Genomic DNA, 27,100 nt, shown 5'->3' with positions numbered 1-27,100 from the left:
CACCTTTTCAGCCTTACATATCCCTTCCCAAATTCTTCTCAATGAACATAAACTGCTTCCTAGAATGCTGTTTCTCTCCTATATCCACAAATTCAACTCTTAATTAGTTTTAGGGGTAAAACTCAAATGGCAAGACTTCCATACAAGATTCTTGACTCACCACAGCTAAAATACCACCCTTCTTAAAAACTGTTAGAGCATTTATCATAACCTAACTTGCATTTTCCTCCTTCCTAGTTATTTTCTCCACATTCATGTACGCCCTATATAAACAGAGGCAGTGGTTTCATTCATTGCTATTTCCCCTAAAATATTTAGCATGTGGCACTTAAAACAGAGAAATGTATATTTAGTCCTATGAAATACATAGTATTACTGACGAATGAAGTACACCACAAAGGCATTACCATAACATAACTTGACCAGTAAGTCCTTATCTGAAACAGGATTAAAGTTTAGAAGTTCCACGATTTCAAGCTGCTTGTTGACCCTTGGGAGCATACTAGTATTTCAAATTTACTAAATGACATTTCTAGGGACTTCCCTGTTGGTTCAGTGGTTAAGACTCTGCACTCCCAATGCAGAGGGCCTGGGTTCCATCCCTGGTCAGGGAACTAGATCCCACATGCCACAACTAAAAGATCCCACACGTGGCAACGAAGATCCCTCATGCCACAACTAAGACCCAGTGCAGCCAAATAAATAAATAAATATTTCTAAAACAAAAATATTTTATACATTTGAATGACTCTGTAGCTCATTAAGCTCTATATTCCTTAGACTTCACAAAATTATAAACCAAAATATTCTGTGAGTCTTAAATCCAGTCATTAAATAACTTCCTCATATTAGTAACATTTTTACTAAGTAAAAAATGTAACTAAAGAACACAAAATAAAGACAACTATCAATAGATTTTGTACAATTATTTTCCTGATGTCAATATCTAACCTCCACCCTATGATCATCAACTGGTCACTATTTTATAAACCTTGCCTTTTGTTCTTTTACTCTTTTCCAAAAAATAAACCCTAACTTCTTCCTATCATTCCATTGAACGTAAAGTGAAACTGGCCTACTGCCTTCGATTCTGGGCCAGCTTGATGATACTTTTGTTCTGGAGTGTTCTCAAATTAATGGTTGAATTCAGAGCCCTGAACATCTTAGTGCCCTTTCAAATTTCCAGCTGAATTTCTACACAATTTCATTTTCCAAAAATTATCCAAATATATGATATAATCTTTAGCTTCCTTCTTCTCTTCCATACCCCCTTAACTATTTTCATATTCAATCACTCCACACACATCTCTTGAGCACTGTTAGGAGCTGACCACTCAGTTAGAAATTTTTGATAGAAAAGTAAAAGAGTTATCATTTTTAAGGCTCAAGATACTGAATTAGCTCAACTTTTTCTTTACAGGTGATCTGAAGTACATTAGATCATATATGTGTTTTAAAAAAGGCTAATCTGTTATTCATAATTGTCAAAACTTGGAAGCTTATCCTTCAATAGGTAAATGGATAAACAAACTATGGTACATTCATACAATGGAACATTATTCAGCAGTAAAAAGAAATGCACTATCAAGCCAAAAAAGACATGGAAGAACCTTAAAAGAATACTGCTAAGTGAAAGAAGCCCATCTGACAAGGATACAATACTGTATGCTTCCACCTATATGACATTCTGGAAAAGGCAAACTATGGAGGGGTGAAAAACAGTGGTTGCCAGGGGTTTGGAAGGAGGAGGAAAAGGAAGAGATGAGTAAGTAATGCACAGGGATTTTTAGGGCAGTGAAACTATTCTCTATGATACTATCATGATGGATACATATCATTATACATTTGTCAAAACCTATAGAATATACAACACAAACAGTAAACCTAATGTAATCTATGGACTTTAGTTAATAATAATGTATCAATATTAGCTTATCTATTATAACAAATCTATTATAACAAATGTATCATACTAATCCAAGATGTTAATAAAAGGGAAAACTTGGTTGGGAAGTAAACATGGGAACTCTCTGTACTTTCCACTTTTCTGTAAATCTAAAACTGCTCTCCCAAAGAAGTCTACTGAATTTTTAAAAATAAGTAAATAAATAAAAAAGACTAACTCAGAAAAGACAAGGGAGGAAGAGAAGAGCATGAAGAAACGATTAGAGGTTAGAGATGAAAGCTAAAGGAGGAATGTAACCTTTGAAGGAGGATACAGATTGAGGAGAGGGCAAAGGGCAAATTCTGTAAAGCATCTGGATGTGAGAGGACAGGAACATTCACTGTAGTTTATGACTCCCCTTAGGCTTTTAATGAAGCCTATACACTGTGAATGTTCATTATTATGTTTGGTTTAAAGGCCTTACAATCTCCTGATCCTGTTGTCAAGACTGAGATGAAAATATGAAAAAGCTTTTAAAAAGAGAGAGAGAGACAGAGAACAAGTATTGTGTCTATCTTCCCCAGTGCTACTCAACTCAGTCTACCAACCTCAGCACTACCTCAGTGCTTCTGTTTCTCAGTGTTTCTGGGGCTAAACCACGAGTAATCTGAATTGTAAACTGCTATATTTGATCAAGTTCAAGATCTCAGTAACTGTTAAGACTTGCTATTACTTCAGGTACAGCTAAGAAAGAAAAACCTCGCTAATTAAGCAATACACTATCAATTAATTGAAAGACATACCCTGATTTCAGAAAATGTTAAAAAGTGAAACAAAATTTAAAATATGATTACTTCAAAAAGAGACAATCTTTCATTTAATAACAATCTTTCATTTAATAACAGAGACAAAGGATAATCCCCACATTACAAATATTTGTCTTATTTATACATGACATAATTTCCCCCAAAGAGAAAATCAGCAATAATTTGAAGTAAGAACCATTTCCAAACTGAGCTATAATGGCAATAAAACCATCTGCCACCCAGACAAAGGATGTATTTATACTGAGACCCTCTGCATGAAAAGATTTCCTCAATGATAAGTGAGGAAATTTTCCCAAATTAAAAAAACAGTATCGGGCTTCCCTGGTGGCGCAGTGGTTGAGAGTCCACCTGCCGATGCAGGGGACACGGGTTCGTGCCCCGGTCCGGGAAGATCCCACATGCTGCGGAGCGGCTGGGCCCGTGAGCCATGGCCGCTGAGCCTGCGCGTCCGGAGCCTGTGCTCCACAACAGTGAGAGGCCCGTGTACCACCAAAAAAAACAAACAAACAAACAAAAAACAGTTATCTCTTAACCATACTATGGTCCAAAGTATGCAACACAAGAAATTTAATGAATAAACTGTTATCAGGAGTAACAGTACCTGTTATAAATTAAAATCCTTTACCACAGATTACTTTTTTAATAACAATTTTTCCTACTCCTAATGAAGCTCATATAGTAAAGCAATACAAGGAAGTCTTTTTTACTTCTAATAAGCTATTAGTATTAACTGCAAAGTGGAAAGAAGAGTAGGTCAAAAATTCCATAGTTACTTACACTCTTAAATTATAATAGCAGAATATCTTCTTCCCCTTCCAAAAGCACATGATCCAATATTTGACCTATTTAACTCCTTACCAACTCTCTCCATTTCCGTAAGCTCCCTCACTATGTCAACATGCATTACAGTTTTTACAAAAGCAAGCACTCGCTAAGGCCGTTCACCATGGTATATTAGAAATAACCAACAAAGGATCCACATCCTGAGGGAAAATTATGTTGCATTTAACCTTTCCTCTAACCTCATCCCACTTTCAGATGCCCGATCAACCATGATTTCCAGAAAGTCCCAAAGCCAATCTGGGCCTCTCTCATCTCTAGTCGTTCTTCATGGGACCAGAGGAAACACTTGAGTAAAGATGAGTAAGGAGAGTTTAGACTAAAATAAAAGAGGTTAGTTGAGCTACTCCTATAAAGTCACAAAAAAATATCTGCAATGTAATATGCAAATAAGAGAATAAGATCTCTTGGAACTGGCACTGTTTATATTAAACACAGAACTCAGAGAAGAAGTATAAGGGAATATACCATGGAATATACCAAGTAAGGGCACATATCAGAGACAAGGCAAGAAAGGGCTAGCTAAAAATCCCCAAAAGAAAAAGGACAAGAACAGATGATACTCCAATGCTGTGACTATCCAAGTCCATGACTGATGACTGATGGATTGAATCACAGTTCTACCATAGTGTACAGTTGGTATTAAAGACCAAAAGAGGCAAAATAAAGAAAACAATAGATTAAAGAAATGCAACACTGTATCACCTTTCCAGTATTTGTGCCACAAATATTTAACCTGAACTGAATCAAACCTGTATATCTAACATCCAGATTACAAGAAATACAGAGAACAGTGTTAACAATACTAAAAAAAAGCAATCAGACAAAAACCAGAAGAAAGCTCATTCTATAATGTCAAGTCTCTTCAACAAGTCAATGTGATGAATAAATAAATAAAGGCAGTGGGCTAAGTTTTAGCATAAAAAAGACTTAAGATTAAAAATTAAAGTCTACTCAAAAAGGGAAAAAAAGACTTAAGCGATATAACCAAATGCAATGAATGGTCCTTAACTGGATCTTGATTTGAACAAACCAGCTATAAAAGACATTTCTGGGGATAATGAGAAATCTGAACATGGACAAGGTATTACATAATTAAGAATCAGTGTTTAACAACTGACACTGCAGAAATAAAAGAGATCATGAGAGATTACTACAAGCAACTCTATGCCAATAAAATGGACAATCTGGAAGAAATGGACAAATTCTTAGAAATGCACAACCTGCCAAGACTGAATCAGGAAGAAATAGAAAATATGAACAGACCAATCACAAGCACTGAAATTGAAACTGTGATTAAAAATCTTCCAACAAACAAAAGCCCAGGACCAGATGGCTTCACAGGCGAATTCTATCAAACATTTAGAGAAGAGCTAACACCTATCCTTCTCAAACTCTTCCAAAATATAGCAGAGGGAGGAACACTCCCAAACTCCTTCTACGAGGCCACCATCACCTTGATACCAAAACCAGACAAGGATGTCACAAAGAAAGAAAACTACAGGCCAATATCACTAATGAACATAGATGCAAAAATCCTCAACAAAATACTAGCAAACAGAATCCAACAGCACATTAAAAGGATCATACACCATGATCAAGTGGGGTTTATTCCAGGAATGCAAGGATTCTTCAATATACGCAAATCTATCAATGTGATAAACCATATTAACAAACTGAAGGAGAAAAACCATATGATCATCTCAATAGATGCAGAGAAAGCTTTTGACAAAATTCAACACCCATTTATGATAAAAACCCTGCAGAAAGTAGGCATAGAGGGAACTTTCCTCAACATAATAAAGGCCATATATGACAAGCCCACAGCAAACATCATCCTCAATGGTGAAAAACTGAAAGCATTTCCACTAAGATCAGGAACAAGACAAGGTTGCCCACTCTCACCACTCTTATTCAACATAGTTTTGGAAGTTTTAGCCACAGCAATCAGAGAAGAAAAGGAAATAAAAGGAATCCAAATCGGAAAAGAAGAAGTAAAGCTGTCACTGTTTGCAGATGACATGATCCTATACATAGAGAACCCTAAAGATGCTACCAGAAAACTACTAGAGCTAATCAATGAATTTGGTAAAGTGGCAGGATACAAAATTAATGCACAGAAATCTCTGGCATTCCTATATACTAATGATGAAAAATCTGAAAGTGAAATCAAGAAAACACTCCCATTTACCATTGCAACAAAAAGAATAAAATATCTAGGAATAAACCTACCTAAGGAGACAAAAGATCTGTATGCAGAAAATTATAAGACACTGATGAAAGAAATTAAAGATGACACAAATAGATGGAGAGATATACCATGTTCTTGGATTGGAAGAATCAACATTGTGAAAATGACTCTACTACCGAAAGCAATCTATAGATTCAATGCAATCCCTATCAAACTACCACTGGCATTTTTCACAGAACTAGAACAAAAAATTTCACAATTTGTATGGAAACACAAAAGACCCCGAATAGCCAAAGCAATCTTGATAACGAAAGAAGGAACTGGAGGAATCAGGCTCCCAGACTTCAGACTATACTACAAAGCTACAGTTATCAAGACGGTATGGTACTGGCACAAAAACAGAAAGATAGATCAATGGAACAGGATAGAAAGCCCAGAGATAAACCCACGCACATATGGTCACCTTATCTTTGACAAAGGAGGCAGAAATGTACCGTGGAGAAAGGACAGCCTATTCAATAAGTGGTGCTGGGAAAACTGGACAGCTACATGTAAAAGTATGAAATTAGATCACTCCCTAACACCATACACAAAAATAAGCTCAAAATGGATTAAAGACCTAAATGTAAGGCCAGAAACTATCAAACTCTTAGAGGAAAACATAGGCAGAACACTCTATGACATAAATCACAGCAAGGTCCTTTTTGACCCACCTCCTAGAGAAATGGAAATAAAAACAAGAGTAAACAAATGGGACCTAATGAAACTTAAAAGCTTTTGCGCAGCAAAGGAAACCATAAAGAAGACCAAAAGACAACCCTCAGAATGGGAGAAAATATTTGCAAATGAAGCAACTGACAAAGGATTGATTTCCAAAATTTATAAGCAGCTCATGCAGCTTAATAACAAAAAAACAAACAACCCAATCCAAAAATGGGCAGAAGACCTAAACAGACATTTCTCCAAAGAAGATATACAGAGTGCCAACAAACACATGAAAGAATGCTCAACATCACTAATCATGAGAGAAATGCAAATCAAAACTACAATGAGATATCATCTAACACCAGTCAGAATGGCCATCATCAAAAAATCTAGAAACAATAAATGCTGGAGAGGGTGTGGAGAAAAGGGAACCCTCTTACACTGTTGGTGGGAATGTAAATTGATACAGCCACTGTGGAGAACAGTATGGAGGTTCCTTAAAAAGCTACAAATAGAACTACCATATGACCCAGCAATCCCACTACTGGGCATATACCCTGAGAAAACCATAATTCAAAAAGAGTCATGTACCAAAATGTTCATTGCAGCTCTATTTACAATAGCCCAGAGATGGAAACAACCTAAGTGTCCATCATCGGATGAATGGATAAAGAAGATGTGGCACATATATACAATGGAATATTACTCAGCCATAAAAAGAGATGAAATTGAGCTATTTGTAATGAGGTGGATAGACCTAGAGTCTGTCATACAGAGTGAAGTAAGTCAGAAAGAGAGAGACAAATACTGTATGCTAACACATATATATGGAATTTAAGAAAAAAAAAATGTCATGAAAAACCTAGGGGTGAAACAGGAATAAAGACACAGACTTACTAGAGAATGGACTTGAGGCTATGGGGAGGGGGAAGGGTAAACGGTGACAAAGCGATAAAGAGGCATGGACATATATACACTACTAAACGTAAGGTAGATAGCTAGTGGGAAGCAGCCGCATAGCACAGGGAGATCAGCTCGGTGCTTTGTGACCGCCTGGAGGGGTGGGATAGGGAGGGTGGGAGGGAGGGAGACGCAAGCGGGAAGAGATATGGGAACATATGTGTATATATAACTGATTCATTTTGTTGTGAAGCTGAAACTAACATACCATTGTAAAGCAATTATAGTCCAATAAAGATGTTAAAAAAAAAAAAGAATCAGTGTTTTTTTAATGTGGGAAAACAGTATTATAACAATGGAGGGAAATGTCCTTATGTTTTAGAGATGCAAATTATGTCTATAATTTAGCTTAAAACACTTCAGTTATGGTTACTCTGCCTTAACAGAGGAAACCAGCAAACTAAATATGGAATACAGATGTGCCAAATACTCTTCAAGAAGTATATCATATCCTCCATATATCCCTGCCTGATTATTTCTGCCCTGTTTTCCTCAGGTTAGACACTCGTCCTCTGCGCTTTCAAAGCATTTTGTGTTTATGCGCATTCATTTAAGGAAATGGAGTTTCCAGGAGGCTAGTTCAGACAGGCAGCAGACTAGCTAGACTGCTTTCTATGGTGGAATAAAAACTGGGCTTGCTGACAGAGTTTGATTTCAGCAGTGAGAAAGCCTAATGTTTATAAACATTCTCTTTGATAGAAGCACATAAACTGCAAAGTAGATTTTTCTAGAATAGTAGTAATGCGACCCACAGATGTAAAAGTATGGTGGACAAAAAAAAGGTGCGGTAAAGTATCAAGAATATGGCTTCTCAGGCCTGGAACACTCTCCCTCTTCAGAGGTGCCTTTGCGACCTCCTTGAGGAATGAAGGAGGACAAGGAAACTTTACTTCTGATAGGAGTATGCTATGTCTCTTTTTTTGTATAAATGTCTCAAAGCAGGCTAATTTCTGCCATTAAAGAAAACGTACATTTTTTAACTCTGTCTGGTGCCATTTTCCTATCAAGAACTACCCCACTGTGAAAACCGAGCAGTACCTTAGTCATAGTACCTTAGTCATATCAAATTGTTCTCAAATCTATTTACCTATCTCCTTGCAAGGAACTAAGCAATTAGCTTTACTTATCTTTGCACCCTCCAGCAGAGTGCCTAGCACACTCTGGGTGCTTAAAAAATGTTTAAAAAGCTGAAGTGAAAAAAATGAGACTATAGCGAAATTCATAATTCCTCCCCCCAAAAAAGTAGTTCAATAAGAATGCTAGAATGGAACAATTGATAGGAACTTCTTGAGTGCAGGAACTACATTTTATTAATCTTTACATCCTCGATGTCTAAGACAATTAAGACAATGCGGGGGGGGTGGAGAAAGAGGAATGGAGAGACAGGTGTAGTGGAGAGAGAAAAAAGGAGGTAAGGGAAAAGGAAGAATTTAGAGACTACCTAGTATATGGACTTTCCAAATGCCTTTCAGAGGAAATTAATCTATAAGTATTGTTGCTTTCTAATTGATTGGAAAGACACAAGAAGTATGCCTTTTTATCTATTACTGTCAAGTAATCAGGTGAGTGTTTGCTGGGGGGGAAAAATCTGAAACAACAGAAGAGTTCTACATGTGTAAAACCTTTTCTTTAAGAGCCTAGCTGACATCATTACTATCCCATTTGTTAACTGGTAAAGTTTAAAAACTACTACTGAAGAAAAAAAAAAACTTCTACTGAAACACAATGCTCTCTTATTCTATGTGAAACTTTTCTTTTTTAGCAATGTTTTAACAAGATAACATGTTTACTTATCTCAAAGTAGTCTCTAATACGTCTTCAGCATATCTGCAAAGGGCTGGTTCTAGAACTACATTCAAGCTCTACAATTATGTAAATAAACTTACTATGAGAAGCAGAGAAAATAAGATTTCTCCAGTATGGAGAGAATAAGATTTTCCAGTATGGAGAAAAGACAAAACAACTTGATAAAGGAAGACATCTTTTTTAAAAAGAAATGATTAAAAAAGTAAATAAAAGGAAAATGTACATGGTATTAAAAACTCAAAGTTCACAAAGAAGTAAAAACAAAAGGTGTAACTCTCTACCATTTCCAATCCCCAACCGTATTCCCCACATGTGACCACTGAATATTTTCTTAGGTGTCCTTCAAGAAAAAGATGTGTGTACATCAGTGCATATATAAGAAATCCTTATTTTTTAATATGACATATGACATCATACATAACCTTTTCTCAATATCTTACATTATACACTTAATTATCTTAGGAATCTTTCTATATCAGCACATAAAATAATAATAATATTCTAGCAATATTTATCAAGCATTTACAATGTGCCAGATACACATAAAAGTGTTAAATTTGATATACCTCATTTAATCTTCAGAAGAACTCATGAAGTAGGCACTATACCAGCATACTGAAGTTTTAAGACGTTCAGGTCATACAACCAATAAGGAATAGCACTAAGGTCTCAACTTAGAGCCCCCACTCTTTTTTTTTTTGCGGTACGCGGGCCTCTCACTGTTGCGGCCTCTCCCATTGCGGAACACAGGCTCTGGACGCGCAGGCTCAGCAGGCAGAGCTGCTCCGCAGCATGTGGGATCTTCCCGGACCGGGGCACGAACCTGTGTCCCCTGCATCGGCAGGCGGACTCTCAACCACTGCGCCACCAGGGAAGCCCAGAGCCCCCACTCTTAACCACTGTTCTCCTTTTTATCTGATATAGAGTCCATAAAATGAATAAACTGCAACGTATTTAACCAGTCTCTACTGTAGACATTTAAGCTATTTCTAGTCTTCGCAAAGATCATCACTTGAATGTAAGCTCCACTGAGAGATTTTTATCTAAATCAAGAATTATGGGTGATTTTTATTTTATCTTTTGGGCCTTTTGCATTTCCACATTTTCTGCAGTACCATATATTATTTTATAGTAAGAAAAAAATAGATATTTTTAGATAAACTTGAAAAACAGAGTAACTTATGAAAGGTAGAGACGGTTTGAATTCAGATCCATAAAACTCCCAAGGCCTCTTTCCATGGAAGCAAGTTTCCAAAGGTAAATAATTCTAGTTATAGTTTATATTAATTATTTCTATATTCTCCAGAACCTAACCAGGAGGTCAGTTAAAGATGTCCAGTGAAAATGTCTGTAGTATATACCAACATATTAATAGGAACACTATAATAACTACCACCACTGCTATGATCTGTTTCCTATCTCTCACGGATGGCTAAATAAAACTCCCATCTGAGGCACTGTCATTTGTAAGTTATCCTGTGTTGAATTCTTTAGGAATTAAGGTCCAGAGTGGACCAGTAACCACTAAAACCCCAAGAAAACAAAAACACATACAGGTTGATTTGTGAAACCAAAGAACAGAAATAATCCTTCTCTATAATACACTTAACATTTAAGACATAGTTCCTTTTGGGGGAGGATGAAGGAAAAAAGATGTCAGATGACTCATGTATCCCATCTGACGCTATTTTGGGATGACATTTAAGTTAAAGATTTAGAAAGCACTGTATTAAGGAGACTTGGAAGTCCCCATCATTCTGATCTACAGCATTTCACTATATCTCAATTTCCTCAACTAAAACATGGTGATAATAATGCTCCCTACTTCATGGAACATATTAAGTTATAACTACAGAAAAAAAGATTTTTAAATTTAGCATTTGAAAAAATTAACACTGATCTGAAATTGCCAACTAAAAAGAAAACTGAAGGGGAAAAAACCTCTACTGTAAAAGGTCAATCCTCCCAAAAGGAAATAAATATATCCTTAACTCCACTCTACTTCATAAAAATAAAGCCAGAATCTCCTTACCCACAAACATACAAATTATATCCTGATGTAAACTGTATACAATTAGTTGCTAAACTCTGTTCATCCTAAGTCTTAAATACTTCTCAAATGTTCCCCTCCTTCCCTTTCCTACAGCATCTGCCTACAGATAACATCATACTTAATGGTAAAATGCTTTCTTCCTTAGACAGGAAAGAAAGCAAGGATGTGTACTCTCACCACTTCTATTCAACACTACACTGCAGGATCCAGCCAGTGGAATATAGGAAGGAAACAAGGAAAAATGGAAAGAAGGAAGAGAGGGGGGAAGGAAAGGGAGGGAAGGAGGAAGAAAGGACAGGGAGGAAAGGAGGGAGGGAAGGAAGGAAGGAAAGGGAAGAAATTAAAAGCATTAAGATTGGAAAGGAAGAAATAAAACTATCTTTACTCACAGACAATATGTCCTGTAGGCAGAAAATCTTAAGGAATCCACCAAAAATTACTAGAACTAATAAATAAGTTCAGGAACGTCAGAAGATACAAATTCAATATTCAAAAATCAATTGTATTTCTATAAACCAACAACAAACAAACCAAATTCTTTAATTCCATTCATGATAAAATCAAAAACAATATAATACTTAGAAATAGATTTAACAAAAGAAGTATAAGACTTGCACACTGAAAACTTTAAAACTTTACTAAGAGAAATGAAAAAAGCTCGAAATAAATGAAGAGACAGTGTGTTCATGGATTTTTTTTTTAATTAATTTATTTTATTTATTTATTTATTTTGGCTGCATTGGGTCTTCATTGCCACGCGCGGGCTTTTATCCAGTTGCGGTGAGCGGAGGCTTCTCTTGTTGCGGAGCATGGGCTCTAGGCACACGAGCTTCAGCAGTTGTGGCACGCAGGCTCACTAGTTGTGGCTCACGGGCTCTAGAGTGCAGGCTTAGTAGTTGTGGCGCATGGACTTAGCTGCTCCGCGGCATGTGGGATCTTCCCGGACCAGGGATCAAACTCATGTCCCCTGCAGTGGCAGGCGGATTCTTAACCACTGCACCACCAGGGAAGCCCTGTGTTCATGGATTTGAAGACTTGATATTGTTGATGGCAATTCTCCCCAAACTAATCTACAGATTGAATGTAATCCCTGTCAAAACCCCAAGAGGGCTTCCCTGGTGGCGCGGTGGTTGAGAGTCCGCCTGCCAATGCAGTTCGTGCCCCGGTCCGGGAAGATCCCACATGCCGCGGAGTGGCTGGGCCCGTGGGCCGTGGCCGCTGGGCCTGTACCTCTGGAGCCTGTGCTCCGCGGCAGGAGGGGCCGCAGCAGTGAGAGGCCCGTGTACCACAAACAAACAAACAAACAACAACAACAACAAAAAAAAGAATATTTGCAGAAATTGGTAAAATTCATGTTGATATTGATCCTAAAATGTTTACAGAAATGGAAAAAATCCAGAATAGGCAAAACAATTTTGAAAAAGACAAAAAAAGTTGAAGGACTTACACTTCCAGCTATCAAATTTTACTGTAAAATGAGAGTAATCAGAACAGTTTGATACTGTAAGGACAGACATACAGATCAATGATTTTTAACAAGGTATCAGGGTAATTCAATGAGAAGAGGACAGTCTTTTCAACAAAGAGTGTTACATCAACTGAACATTCATATACAAAAGATGAATTTAGACCCCTTCTCACACCATGCACAAAAATTAATGCTAAATGGATCATAAACCAAAAGTAAGAGCTAAAACTATAAAAACTTCTAGAAGAAAACAGAGAAGGAAATCTTCTTGAGTATAAATTAAGCCAAGTCTTAGATCTAACAACACCAAAATCATGATCCATAAAAAAGAAAAAAAATTAATAAATTGGATTTCATCAAAATGTACATCTTTGTGCTTCAAAATTCACCATTAAGTGCTCGCTTCGGCACACATATACTAAAATTGGAACGATACAGAGAATATTAGCATGGCCCCTGTGCAAGGATGACATGCAAATTCGTGAAGTGTTCCATATTTTTTCACTTTGTTATAAAGCAGAAACTAACACACCATTGTCACCATTAAGAAAATAAAAAACCAAACCAGACAGGGAGAAAATATTTGCAAATCATATATCTAATAAAGGACCTTTATCTAAAACATATAAAGAACTCTTACAACTCAAAAACAAGATAAATAATCTAATTTAAAAATGAGCAAAAGATTTTGATAGTTCACCAATATAGACAGATATGTAAATAGATATGTAAATGGTTAATAAGCACAAGAAAAACATCACTAATCATTAGGGAAATGCAAATCAAAACCATAATGAAATGCCACTTCACAAGTACTGATACATGCTACTACTTGACAAACCTTGAAATGTTACGCTAAGTGAAGGAAGCCAGACACAAAAGGCCACATATTGTATGATTCCATTTATATGATATGTTCAGAAAAGGCAAATCTAGAGAAAGAGAGACAGACATAAAGCATATTAGTGGTTGCCTGGGGCTTGGGGTGGAACTAGGGAGTGACTACAAACTGGCACAAGGGGTTCTGGGGGGAGGGGGATGAAAATGCTCTAAAACAGGATTGTGGGTGATGGTTTCACAACTTTATAAATTTCCTAAAAATCACTGAATGGTACACTTAAAATGAATTAACTGTACGGTATGTAAAGTATACCTCTATAAAGTTGTCTTTTTAAAAAACAAAAAGAGCTTGGATATGGTTGGAACTACTCTGTGACGATAAGGGTAAGAAATTGCTTACAGTCAGAGAAAGAATGATGGTGACAGGAAAAAGAGGAGTTGCAGTGGAGTCACTAAGAAAGTTTTGGACTCTGAGGCTCCTTACCACCACCCCTGTATCTTTAGCAAAGTTTAAAATCATTAAAAGGCTGATATGAGTGAAGGAGTTCAGTTTTCTGGTGTAACAGGACAAACATGGAACACCTCATGTGGATGCAGGAGTGCAGGTGCAGAAAGAAGCATGGGAAAGCCAAAAAACAAGAACCAAGTAGACCTCTTTGGGAGGCTGTGAGTTGGCATTAAGGTGAGAGCTAAACTTAACCAAGTTAAGAGACAGGGGATCCACAGCTGGCATCAGGTTACCCTGGTTTTGTTTGTTTTTTGTATTTCACCAGTTACATTTAAATTTTAGCAGGTAGTAGAGCTGACTATACAGCTATATATTTAAATGATTATAGGGATGCTACACAACTTCAAATGACTAATTTTATTTAAAGAATATCAGTTGTTTTGGGGACCAGCACTCTGACCCTCCTTCTTTTGGTTAGAAACTCCTTTTTGATAAGCAACTCATTCCTTGAGATTGGGTGTTGCTGACACCATCACATCTCTCCCCCAAACCACAGAGGACATATGACCCAGGACTGGCCAGAATCCCCTATATCCCTAAACACAGTAATTGGTTCAAGGAAGGACATGTGATCCAAGCCAGACCAATAACTGTGTCCCTGGATCTTTTCTGCCACAGCTAAACTTGTAGGATTCGAGCCTGGGGCTGTCAATTCTCATTGTAACCATTTTGTTATAATTTTGTGGAAAACCTAGCCAAGACATGAAGATAAGAGGCCTACTAACATCACCTGTATCCCTGGACCCAATGTACTCAGTTAACATGAGTCAGCACCTTTTTTTTTTATATGTGCAAATTAATCTGATTTGAGTTTCTGTCACTTGCAACCAAAAAGTCTCTTCTGTAAAAGGCCACTGAAAAAGCAGAGACATCTCAAGCGGTTGCCAAAGGGGTCCAAAAGATGCATCCCAGAAACTAAAGGAAACTCACTCTCTGTGGAGACTGAATTGACTAATGGAAAACAGGATGCAGGAGAAAAGCAGGTAGATAAACTTCCTCTTCTTCCACAGTGCCATCTACACATCTAAGGAACTGTTCCTCTGTCTAAAGATATCCTGTGCGGCCAAGCGTGCACACCTGGCAAACGATCTCTCTTTAGCTCTTTGTGAAGCAGTGGCCAACGAGATAAGGTATCACCTTGCATTGTTTCTCATCCTTCTCTTCACTTTCCTCTTCTCTTTTAATGCCCTGGGATTATGCCTCCCAGAAAAAAACTCAACTTTTTTTTTTGTTGGCTGCGTTGGGTGTTCGTTGCTGTGCACGGGCTTTCTCTAGTTTCGGCGAGCGGGGGCCACTCTTCGTTGCAGTGCGTGGGCTTCTCATTGCGGTGGCTTCTCTCGTTGTGAAACATGGGCTCTAGGCACTCAGGCTTCAGTAGTTGCAGCATGCGGGCTCAGAAGTTGCAGCACACGGGCTTCAGTAGTTGTGGCTCACGGGCTCTAGAGCGCAGGCTGAGTAGTTGTGGCACATTGGCTTAGTTGCTCCGCAGCCGGTGGGATCTTCCCAGACCAGGGTTCGAACCCGTGTCCCCTGCATTGGCAGGCGGATTCCTAACCACTGCGCCACCAGGGAAGTCCAAGCCTCAACTCTTTTTTTTTTTTTTTTTTTTTTTTTTTGCCATATGTGGGCCTCTCACTGTTGTGGCCCCTCCCGTTGCGGAGCACAGGCTCCGGACGCGCAGGCTCAGCGGCCATGGCTCATGGGACCAGCCGCTCCGCGGCATGTGGGATCTTCCCGGACTGGGGCACGAACCCACGTCCCCTGCATCGGCAGGCGGACTCTCAACCACTGCGCCACCAGGGAAGCCCCAAGCCTCAACTCTTAATCCTTGTTTCGGTCTCTATTTTCTAGGGAACCCAGCCTAAAAGAGTACCTACAAAAAACCTACAGTAATCACCAGGCTTAATATTAAGTGAAACACAGAAAGCTTTCCCTTTGAGATTATAAACAAAATGAGGATGCTCAATATTAACACAATGTTGAGTAGAAATGGTAGTAAAAATCTGTACAATAATGCAAGATAATAGCCTGCAGACCAACACAAAAAAATAAATCAGTTACAAGGTTTGGAAAAGACAAAACAAAAATTCTTGATTTTCAGATGATACGGCTGTCTACGTGGAAAATAGAAAGGCCACAGGAGAGTAAGTAGGTTGACTGCAGCCTGATCTTCCCCCTCAGCTTTGTTCAGTCTTCCTGTACCAGGAGTTTCTCAAGTATGGAGCTGGAATATAAGGTCTCCTGAAAAAGACTGACCCTGTGTTTTCCTGAGAAAGCACAACAGTTCTGGTTGAATCAGTCCCAGAAAGCTATTGTGTAACCTGAGGACTGTCCAGAGTTGAAAAGCCTGTGCCCATTTTGAAGAATCAAGGACTATTATTAAACTTTGGTAAAAATTTTTAAAAAAAGAAAAAGAAAATACAAAGGAATCCACAGGTACATTCTTAGATTTAACAAGAGTTTAACAAGGTATATAGCTGATACAAAATTGTTATATACCTAGGGATAAATCTAACAAAAGATATGCAAGAACCTTACGGAGAAAACTACAAAATTTCATTGTGTGATACAAAGAAGACCTAAATAAATGGAGAGATACACCACGACCATGAATCAGTATTATAAGAATGTCATTTCTCCCCCAAATTGATGTACAGATTCAGTGCAATCCCAATCAAATTCTAATAGGATTTGGGAGTTTTTTGTTTGTTTGTTTTTGGTGGATTCTAAAATATACACGGAAATTCAAAAAGCTAAGAGCAGCTAAGACACTTATTTTTTTTAAAGTGAGAGGAGAGAGTCTACCAAATTCCAAAACTTATTACAATGAAAATTGTTTATAATTAGTGAAAAGATGTATAACTAGACCACTGGGACAAAATAGAGAGCCCATTAAAAAAAACCCACAAATAAGGACACACACATCTATTATAGACATGGCAGGACAGATCAATGGGGAAAGGAGAATCCATTCTGAAAAAATTAAAATTTCACACCATACACATATCAAGTCCAGGTGGAATATAAACCTAAACACAAAGGAGGTAATTACAAAGTTTATTATAAATCAGATGAATATCTTAATGACCTCAGAGAATAAAATATTTCTTAAACAAGACCCCCAAAATACTAAACGTTAAAAAAAAAACCTGATATACTGCATTAAAACGTAGTTTTCAAAAGATTCCATTTTGGACTTCCCTGGCTGTCCAGTGGTTAAGACCCCACACTTCCACTGCAGGAGGCCCAGGTTCAATCCCTGGTCAGGGAACTAAGATCCCACACGCCGCAATGTGCAGCCCAAAAAAAAAAGTAAAAGACTCTATAAAAAGAATTAAAAAACAAACCACAGTGTAGGAAAAGATATTTGCGAAACATATAATCAATAAATGATTAATCTACGGAATACATATAAAGTACTCACACAAATCAATAAGAAAAAAACAATCCAAAGGGAAAAAACAAGGAAGGAAAATGGCAAAGTATTTAATTAGGTAATTTACAAAAAAGTAAATTCAAATGGTCAATAAACATACAAAACAGGGCTCAATCTCATTAGTTATCAAGCAAATATGTAGTAAAACTTTTACAATAAGATAGGATCATGCATCCACCAGATTGGCAAAATGAAAAAGCTGGCAATACCAAGTGATGGTAACTATGTAAGGCAAAATTGTGGGAGTGTAAATTTCCACAACTATCTTAGAAAACATTTTGGCATAGCCTAATAAACTTGATGATAAATAAAACTGCTAGGACAAGCAATAAAAACCTAGCAATTCGGGCTTCCCTGGTGGCGCAGTGGTTGAGAGTCCGCCTGCCGATTTAGGGGACACGGGTTCGTGCCCCGGTCCGGGAGGATCCCACGTGCCGCGGAGCGGCTGGGCCCGTGAGCCATGGCCGCTGAGCCTGCGCGTCCGGAGCCTGTGCTCCGCAACGGGAGAGGCCACAGCAGTAAGAGACCCGCGTACCGCAAAAAAAAAAAAAAAACCTAGCAATTCCACACCTGAGCATACCATAGAAAAACTCATGAACATATGTACCAGAATATATGTATAGGAATGCTCATAGCAACACTGTTTCTAATAGTCAAAAACTGGAAACAACCCAAATGTCCATCTACTGTAGAATGGAAAATTGTGGTATATTTATACAATGAAATAATATAAAGCAATGAAAATGAATGAACTTCAACTGCTTGTAACATCATGGCTGAATCTGACAGATATAATTTTGAGCAAAAGTAGTAAGATAGAAAAGCATACAAACATACAGTATGATTCTATTTAAATGAATTCAAAAATAAAAAATTATATTGCTTAGGGATGCATTCATAGGTAGTAAAAATAAAGAAAAGCAAGGAAATGGTTATCCCAAATGTCAGGACAGCAGCTTGGAGTACTCTAAAGCAAAGGGTAAGATTTAGAAAAGGAAAGGCAGGATATATAAAAAAAAAAACAAAACCAACAGAACAGTTATAGAGATGGAAATGAGCAGAGCATTTGTGGGGGTAAAGTGAAAACACCAGACTGACTAGTCCAAAATGTAAGCTAGAGAATAAGCAACAAGAGAAGGACCAGATTATAGATGACTTTAAAATGCAAGCAGGAGTTTGGATTTAACCCCATAAGAAGCCACTACATTTATATTTTTGAACATAAGAATGCCATGATAAAAGCTGTGTTTTAGGGAGACTTCATTTGTAACACGTTTGAATTGGAGGAGGGAGGGACTAGATCAGCCATGACCTTGTTGTGAGGCAATGAAAGATGCTCCAAGGTGGCAGGGTGGCGTTCATTCCTACACTTCTTATGCGTCCAGTTTACACAAGTTTCTGTGCTAAGCACTGTAGATAAAAAGACCTAGACCAGCCCTCAAAGAGCTCTGAAAAGCAGTATAAAATAGGAGGAAAGGGGAAAGGAGGGCAAGCATGAGAAAGTTCAGAAAGAAAAAGAAAAAAAAAAAAACTGTACCTCATGAAATCAGTGATGAACAAAAGAAAAAAGTCAGATGTTCCTAATTCTCAAGAGTTCTATAATCCAAGTACACATAAGGTAGCATGGTAAGCACTACCATATGGCCCCAGGATTGATGAGAAAGAGAACAGGCAGGAAGTACTGGTGACTATACCACATACATGTGAGAAAACTGACTATAAAAGAAAAAGAAATGATTGGTTGGCAGCCAGAAATGCCAGAAGACTCGATGGTTCTTTGTTTTATGATGAGAAAGGCAGGATAAGTCTTATGGCTTAAGGGAAACATCCATAAAAAAGAATAGATTGAAGATGCTAGAAAGGAAAGGGAAAATTGTGAGATCAAGGTTGGGAGGAGGTGGCAAGGTATGGGATTCAAAGTACAATAACACAGGTAAGTTTTAGGTACAAGATACCCTTCAGGCTCAAGAGAAAGATGGTTGAACAATATATTGGGACAGTCATATGCTGAGGTTAAAATGAAGGACTCATGTGGTATGGTCCCAAACTTTTCGGTAAAAGATGGGGTAGGGAAACAAAGATGATAAATAAGAGACATTATTTGGAATAAACCTCATTTCAAATGATAAGACATTAATTAATAAAAGATCAACTCTGGGGACTTCCCTGGTGGCACAGTGGATGAGACTCTGCACTCCCAATGCAGGGGGCCTGGGTTCCATCCCTGGTCAGGGAACTAGATCCCCCATGCATGCCACAACTAAGAGTTTGCATGCCACAAATGAGGAGCCCAAATGCCGCAACCAAGGAGCCCACCTGCTGCAACTGAAGAGTCCGCCTGCCGCAACTAAGAGCTGGCACAACTAAATAAATAATTTTTTTTTTTTTTTTTTAAAGATCAACTCTGGACTATTCTAGTCTCCCTCTAACACTACTCTGCAGCTCAGGAGCAAGAAATAGGTTAGATATTCAGCATTAACAGTTAGTGAAATGAGTACAACAGAAGGTCAGGGAAGTGGTATATGTGTCCAAAGTGATGAAACAGGCAGCACTGAAATAGTTGATACTATGTGGAAAGGACTTACTTTTATCAGGAGTGAGATTATGAATTGAACAAAGTAGATTAAAAGATTGAGCCTATTCAGCCAGAGTTATGAACAGATTCAAGACTAAAAACAATTGAGGTTATAAATAAGCCTATACCCAGGAAATCCTACTCATGTAGGATTTTCCTCAGAAATAAAGATCTGATGAAAGCCTTTCATTAAATTCTGCTTCTTAGGCAGCAAAATGATACGAAATTAACAAAGATTAAGAAAACAAGGATAACTTTTGGTATACTAATAGCAGCACTGTTAGAAAATCTAGAACTACCACAGAAGAAAATATTTTGCAGAAAGAAAATACAGTCGAATAATAATAATTTAAGATCTGAAATCAGAGGACTAGGGTTTGAACCTCAATTAAGGCAAATAATCTCATTCTCAGTAGGCCTCAGTTCTGCATCTGTATTATGGGAATAATAAATAACAGTAAATAACCATAATTCAAAAAGACACATGCACTCCAGTGTTCACTGCAGCACTATTTACAATAGCCAGGACATGGAAGCAACCTAAGTGTCCATCAACAGAGGAATGGATAAAGAAGATATGGTACATATATACAATGGAATATTACTCAGCCACAATAAGGAACGAAATTGGGTCATTTGCAGAGACGTGGATGGACCTAGAGACTGTCATACAGGGTGAAGTAAGTCAGAAAGAGAAAAACAAATATCGTATATTAACGCATATATGTGGAACCTAGAAAAATGGTACAGATGAACCGGTCTGCAAGGCAGAAATAGAGACACAGATGTAGAGAACAAATGTATGGACACCAAGGGGGGAAAGTGGGGGTGGTGAGGTGGGATGAATTGGGAGATTGGGATTGACATATATACACTAATATGTATAAAATAGATAACTAATAAGAACCTGCTGTATAGCACGGGGAACTCCACTTCACTGTACAATAGAAACTAACACAACATTTTAAAACAACTATACCCCAATAAGAATAAACAAATAAATAAATAACAGTAAATAATATAGGAATAATAGCAGCAGCTAACATTTTTTGAATGCTTATTATGTTTCAGGCACAGTTCTAAGTGTCTTACATGTATTATCTCATTTAATCCTCAAATTAATCCTACAGAGGTTTTTAGCTCCACTTTACTGATGAGCAAACAAAGACAAAGAGGTTAGATCAACTGCCCAGGATTACACAGCTATTATTTAGTATAGGGAGAATTTCAACCTGGGTGATGTGATCTAGAGTCTACCTTCTTTACTATGTTCTTCTGCCCTCTGGGTTATGAAGATGAGAATGTGGTAAAAAGAGTTTTAAGTATACACAAATGTTCTTCATTACAGCTGAATATCAAGTGATAGGACAAAATAATCCAAACAAAATCCTAGGTCATTTATCTACAATCAACATTCCATAAATTGTACCTATTATACACTAGGGAGTGATTACAAAGGTTAACAAGGCATATGCCTTGTCCTCAAAAAGTAGGGAGAACAGGGACTTCCCTGGTGGCTCAGTAGTTAAGAATCTGCCTGCCAATGCAGGGAACATGAGTTCGATCCCTGGTCCAGGAAGATCCCACATGCCACGGAGCAACTAAGCCCATGTGCCACAACTACTAAGCCTGTGCTCTAGAGCCCGTGAGCCACAACTACTGAGCCTGCATGCCACAACTACTGAAGCCCGTGCGCCTAGAGCCTGTGCTCTACACCAAGAGAAGCCACCACAATGAAAAGCCTGTGCACCGCAACAAAGAATAGTCCCTGCTCACCGCAACTAGAGAAAGTCCACACAGAGCAACAAAGGTCCAACGCAGCCATACATACATACATAAATGTAGGGAGAACAGACAAGAGGCAATACTTGACATGAAGTCTGCTTTTCTATGATGAGCCAAGGTTAGTAGCACAATCAGTGTTGCGCAATAAAGAGCTTTGAAAAATCACCAAATCACAGCCTCAAAAAATAACAGCACTAAATGCAAAGGGCTAGGAAAAAACTGAGCCAGAAAAGAGATCAGTGTAATTCTTTTCAAAGTAAAGGTTTCTGAAAAATCATAAAGCTTTAAAAAAGAAAAATAAGTTTTCCAGTAGCAACAGGCTTTTCACAGAGCAACAAAGTTCATATAGGTATATCATAAAAAGGATTATTACTTCCAAATAATAGTCCTAGGCCATATTATAAATCCTGTAATAATAAAAAAAATAGTGATACTTACTGTGTACTATTACCTAAAAAGCACTGTCATAAGCATTTTATACGTATGGATTTATTTAATCCTTACAACAATCCTATAAGGTGAGTCCTACTATTAACCCCATTTTATAGATAGGGAAAATGAGGCAAAAGTGAGAGGAAGTAACTCATCCAAGTTTACACAATGGGGGGCAGTGCTAGGATGTCAAACCAGGCAGTCTGTCTCCAGAGTTGCGCTATACTTCCCCCAGTAGGAAACTAAGAAGCAGAACAATAATTTATTCAGAGGTATTATTCAGCCATATTTGGTAACTTGGAGGAAAGTACCTTTCATTCACAATAAGCAGATAATAATTCATCATCTATAGCAGTTCTGTCCTTGGTCTTCCCTCCAGATTAAGCCTGTGCATTCCTCCTCAACTATCTCATCTGCTCCTCTGGCTTTAATTACAATCTACTTGCTGATGACTCCCAAATCTATATCTCCAACCCAATCTCTCTTCTGCACCTTACACCTGTACCAACAGCTTCATAGACACTTCTCTTGGAATGCTCCATGAGCACCTCAAAATCAACATGTCCAAAACTGAATCATCATCTCCATCCCACCTCATTTCCCACCCTCACACCCATTCTTCCTCCTGTCCTCCCTTACTCAACAACTGCCTCCATCCTGGTTGCCCAAGTCAGAAACTTGGATGTCCTCCCAGACTCTTCAGTCTTCCTCACTTTCCTTATCCAAGCAATCATCAATCACTGCCATGCCTACCTCCTAAGTATCTCTCCAATCAATGCATGTCTCTTCATTTCCATTGCCTTACTTTTATAACTTTAAACGGCTATACTAACTTGAATTTTTTTGTTGTTTTGCAAAACTGGTTATCTTTTTTTCTTGTGTTTTGTCATGCCCTATCTGAGAACAAATTCCATGAATGGAGAACAGACATTGTATGTATTTCACACCTAACTCCCTTATGTGCACTTTCTTGATCAGCACAATGTTCTCAGAGATAAGCTTTTGGTTCTATTTAAGAGAAATTAATACTAAGCATGCGTGTCAAGTAATGCATCTACTTTTAAATGGCACTGCCTTCAGAAACAAAACCAAGTTATTTTACAAAAAATTTTTTAAAAAGAACAAAAGTAATAATTTCCTATTAAGTCTATCACAGCTCCCTAGGTTATACTAATTACTGTTAAGTGTTCCATGATAGCTAGTAAAGGCCATACACTGTACTTAAACCCTTTACACAAATTATTCCGTTTAATGTTCGCAACAACTCTATGAGCTGGGTACCGGTTTTTTTACCCACTTTCCAAACAAGTAAAGACCTTAAACAATTTGGCCAAGGTGCCAACTTAGAAAATAACAGTCAGGATTTAAGCCCGTGGTCACAGTCTGAGCTTATGCTCTTAAGCACTTGCTATTTTGTCTCTTAAGGAGAAAATAAAATATGTGTTTTAAAGCTCGAAAGAAAAAAAGAAAAGCACAAAGCTTAAATGAAACAGATGTTAGTTTTAAATGAAAAAGTGCCAAAAGAGAGTAACACTATGGAAGTTCAAGCAGTTAAGAAACGACCTGTTTGGTAGGTCCAAAAATCTTTAATAAACATCAGCGAACTAAAAAGATCCAGAGTCACAGAAATACAATTGTCGAAAAAGTAATACATTCGAATGTTTCTTCTCTTGGGACTTCAGATGAACAGAAATATGGTCTTATTAAACAAAACATGTCTAGTGTCCTACCCACTGATATATTCCACAATGAAAGTCTACAAATGTTAGAATCCTCCACCGTAATTCAATTTTTAGTTTTAGGGGGGAGAAAGGTGGCAACCTCCCCACCACAAGTGGATGAAAAGCTCAGAAACCTCAACCGTGATCGCTTGCTCACTGCTAGACTTCTAAAAACACGAGTCAAAGGGCCGGTGTATAAAGAACACTGCCTATCATCCATCTTCCTCTGGAGCTATGAGAAACACAGGCGCAGTTTACATTCACACGCTACTAGGATCAAGCTCCAGCCTACAATTCGTCAGATCGGGCAGCTGGACACCGAAGGTGCAGACCACAAGCTCTCAACTTTTCATTTAGGCCGTACATTTTCGATTCTGGGTGCACGAGCCCACTCTGAATCGGACCTCTGGGTGCAAAGAGGATTCCTGTCAGATTTCTGGGAAGGGTGAGAGGCTTGAAGGAGGGGGGGCCTCGCACCGGCCGGGAGCCCGCCGCGCGCCGAATCTTTTGTTGGGGTGGAGACGAGGGCGGACCCCCGCACCCTCCTGAGGGGCAACAGGGGTGGGCGGGGAGAAAGAAAGGGCCCCGGCCAGCCCGGGGGTGGGGACACAAAGAATTTGGGAAGCGCCGAGCGGCCGGCAGAAGAGCTTCCCCCGCCAGCCCTTCAATAAGCCGCCGCGAACTCCAGGCCCGGGGGCCCGAGGAGCCGGCGGAGGCAGGGGCGCGGGCGTGCGGGGCTCTCAGCGACCCTGGCCGAGGCGCGGGCTAAGGGCCGGGTTCGGAGGGCGGCGCCAGGCCTGGGCAGCCACCGCGGCCGCCGAGAGCCCCCTCCGCCCCTCCGCCCCTCTGCCTCTCCGCCCAGCCGCCGACCAGGCCGCGGGATCCCGGCGTCCGCGTCGCCACACCCACCCGCCTCCTAGGCCCGGGCCGGGAGGATTCTCCGACTCTTCCCCCGGCTGCGGCGGCGCGCCCCACGCCCCAGATTTACCTGCTGATCTTCTGGGCAAAGGCTCGGCGCTCGGCCATGGCTGCTAAGGCGGCTGCGGCGGTCTGGGCGCGGACGGGCGGGCGCGTGCCTCTTCACTCGCGCTCCCTCCCTCGCCGCCTCCGCCAGTCCCCGCTCCGGACCCGTGAGGCTGGGGCTGGCGGCCGGAGCCGGGAACGAGCCCGGCCGTAATGCTCCTGAGAGGCGCGCAGCAAGAAACCGCTCCTCCCCTCAGCGCGTCAATCCCATCGGGAAACCTGGCTTCGGAACGCAGCTGCGGCCCGCGGAAGCGAAGAGGAAAACTGGGGCGTGGAGGGACCGAGCCGCAGGCTCTGGTCTCCCGGCTGCCGCGGGGCCCGCATGACCGAGAGGACGCAAAGAGAAGCCAGAGAGGGGCCAGCGACCTGGCGAAGCAAGAGAATAAGATAACCGAGCGCGTGGGGGGGAGCCAGGCTCTCCCGAAAAGGAACGGAAGGAAATGGAAGACGGGCTTTGCCAAGGCGGCTGTGCTGTGCCGCCCGGGAGGGCTGGGTCCACGTTCCTGCAGCACCCATCTCCGTGCAGTTGAAAGCACTTTCTGTTCTGCTGCGACCTTGTTAACGGGGTCTGACTGGAGAAGGAATGTTTTTTCTTACAGAAAAAGAGCCAGAAAAGAGCTTTCTCCTGCAGAGGTAACGATAATAATAGTTGACTTGTGGTGCTAAGCCAGGCACTGGATTAAAGTTTTACATGCATGCATGATTTTACTTAATCTTCACAACAGCTCTTGGAAGTAAATTATTATCCTCGTTTTAGAGGAAAGGAATTTGGTTCAGAGAAACTAAGCGACTGGCCCCGGGTCCCACAGATGGTAACCTCTTCAACCGAAGTTCAGACCCTGAGCCCAGGCCTTTTCTTTGAAGACACGTGTTTCCCCGTTAGTAACACTCTTCCTGAGACTATTACATATCCCTTTTGAATCTCATTTTTCATATATATATGTTGAACCAGATGAGCGCTAATGTACTTTACCATTTTGATATTCTGTTAAGTAATCTGTATATTTACCAATCAAGCTGATCTTGCCCATCAAATCCTATAAAACAGGGACTAGCAGAAATCATGTTTCATTTTTCTGTTGTAATCCCATAGTGTCTAATGTGTTTGGCTCCTAATGCATATTTGCTGATTACTGATGTTACGGTGAAACTAAGAAAAATACCGTGGTTTCCTTAGTACCTTTCTCTTAAGTGTTGCAAGAATTTAATATGTGTATTTATTTATTTATTTATTTATTATGGTCTTGCTGTGTCCCTGTGAAGTATGTTGGATACTTCTTTTCCTCTCTTTTACAGTTGGAAAGTCAGAAGCATGGAGCTGTTAGTTCATTTGCCCAGAGTCACACATTGAGTCAGAGGTGAAAGCCTCAATTAGTCAGATCCATAACTTCCTGTCAGATCCACAGTGCTCTAACCACTGTGGAAGACTTCATTTATTTTGCTTAACAATGCTCACTCCAATAAAGGTGGTCTATTCAAAGAGGTACATATGTAGCTTCTCCCCAAGTGTAGTACAAAGTGCTGTTCTCAGGAAGTTTGAGTCCATTGGGAAACATGAAACAGCTACTCAAAGAACTACAAGTCAAGGCTAACACTGTATGCTGGCCTTTAAGACCCTCCATGATAGGAACCCGATCATATGCTGCCACCTCCTTACTATGTGACCTTGAGCAAGTTACTTAACCTCAACTCTAAAACAGGGTAATAATTGTACCTACTTGAAAGAGTATTATGAGGATTCATTGTTATTATTATACCTGCTGTTAACAGGGATAATAACAGCTACCCTGCTGTTATTATTATCAGTTATTATCATTATTCATCCTACCCTTAAGCTTGTCCTGGGTGCTTGATTGTCGCTGAATCGTTTGTCTGCTCTCATGCTCCCAGCCAGATGTTATATGCCTTTATCTCTGCTCTCCAAACATCTTTTCACTACTCTCTCAGAGAAATGACCACATTTTGCTTTGAATGGTTCTTTGTGTACATGACTCACTAGTTGCCAAAGTGTCTGAAAGGACATTGCATGCACTGTGCAGTTTGGT

At 39.4% G+C, this 27,100-nt stretch overlaps 1 protein-coding gene and 1 non-coding gene across 12 annotated transcripts in view; one reads left to right on the top strand and one right to left on the bottom strand.

Moving 5' to 3' along the window:
* The window catches only part of DOCK7 (dedicator of cytokinesis 7), a 212,703-nt gene extending 187,272 nt beyond the window's left edge, over positions 1 to 25,431 (bottom strand). For 2 of the 11 annotated variants that reach the window (XM_019919426.3, XM_073789018.1), the window contains exon 1: positions 25,021 to 25,427. In XM_019919426.3, coding sequence (XP_019774985.1) covers positions 25,021 to 25,058 — 38 coding nt within the window. In that variant the 5' untranslated portion in view covers positions 25,059 to 25,427. Of the gene's footprint in view, positions 1 to 25,020 lie in introns of all 11 variants that reach the window. The other 9 variants (XM_073788983.1, XM_073788985.1, XR_002173088.3 and 6 more) reach the window with 8 other exon arrangements.
* LOC117309666 (U6 spliceosomal RNA) lies at positions 13,131 to 13,236 on the top strand. Its single transcript, XR_004523974.1, has one exon. It is a non-coding gene; the product is annotated as a U6 spliceosomal RNA (small nuclear RNA).
* Positions 25,432 to 27,100: the final 1,669 nt, after the last annotated feature.

This window comes from Tursiops truncatus, chromosome 1, assembly GCF_011762595.2.
Source record: "Tursiops truncatus isolate mTurTru1 chromosome 1, mTurTru1.mat.Y, whole genome shotgun sequence".
Taxonomy (NCBI): domain Eukaryota; kingdom Metazoa; phylum Chordata; class Mammalia; order Artiodactyla; family Delphinidae; genus Tursiops; species Tursiops truncatus.
The sequence above is the reverse complement of the archived record's forward strand: the minus strand, read 5'-3'. Positions and strand labels throughout refer to the sequence as shown.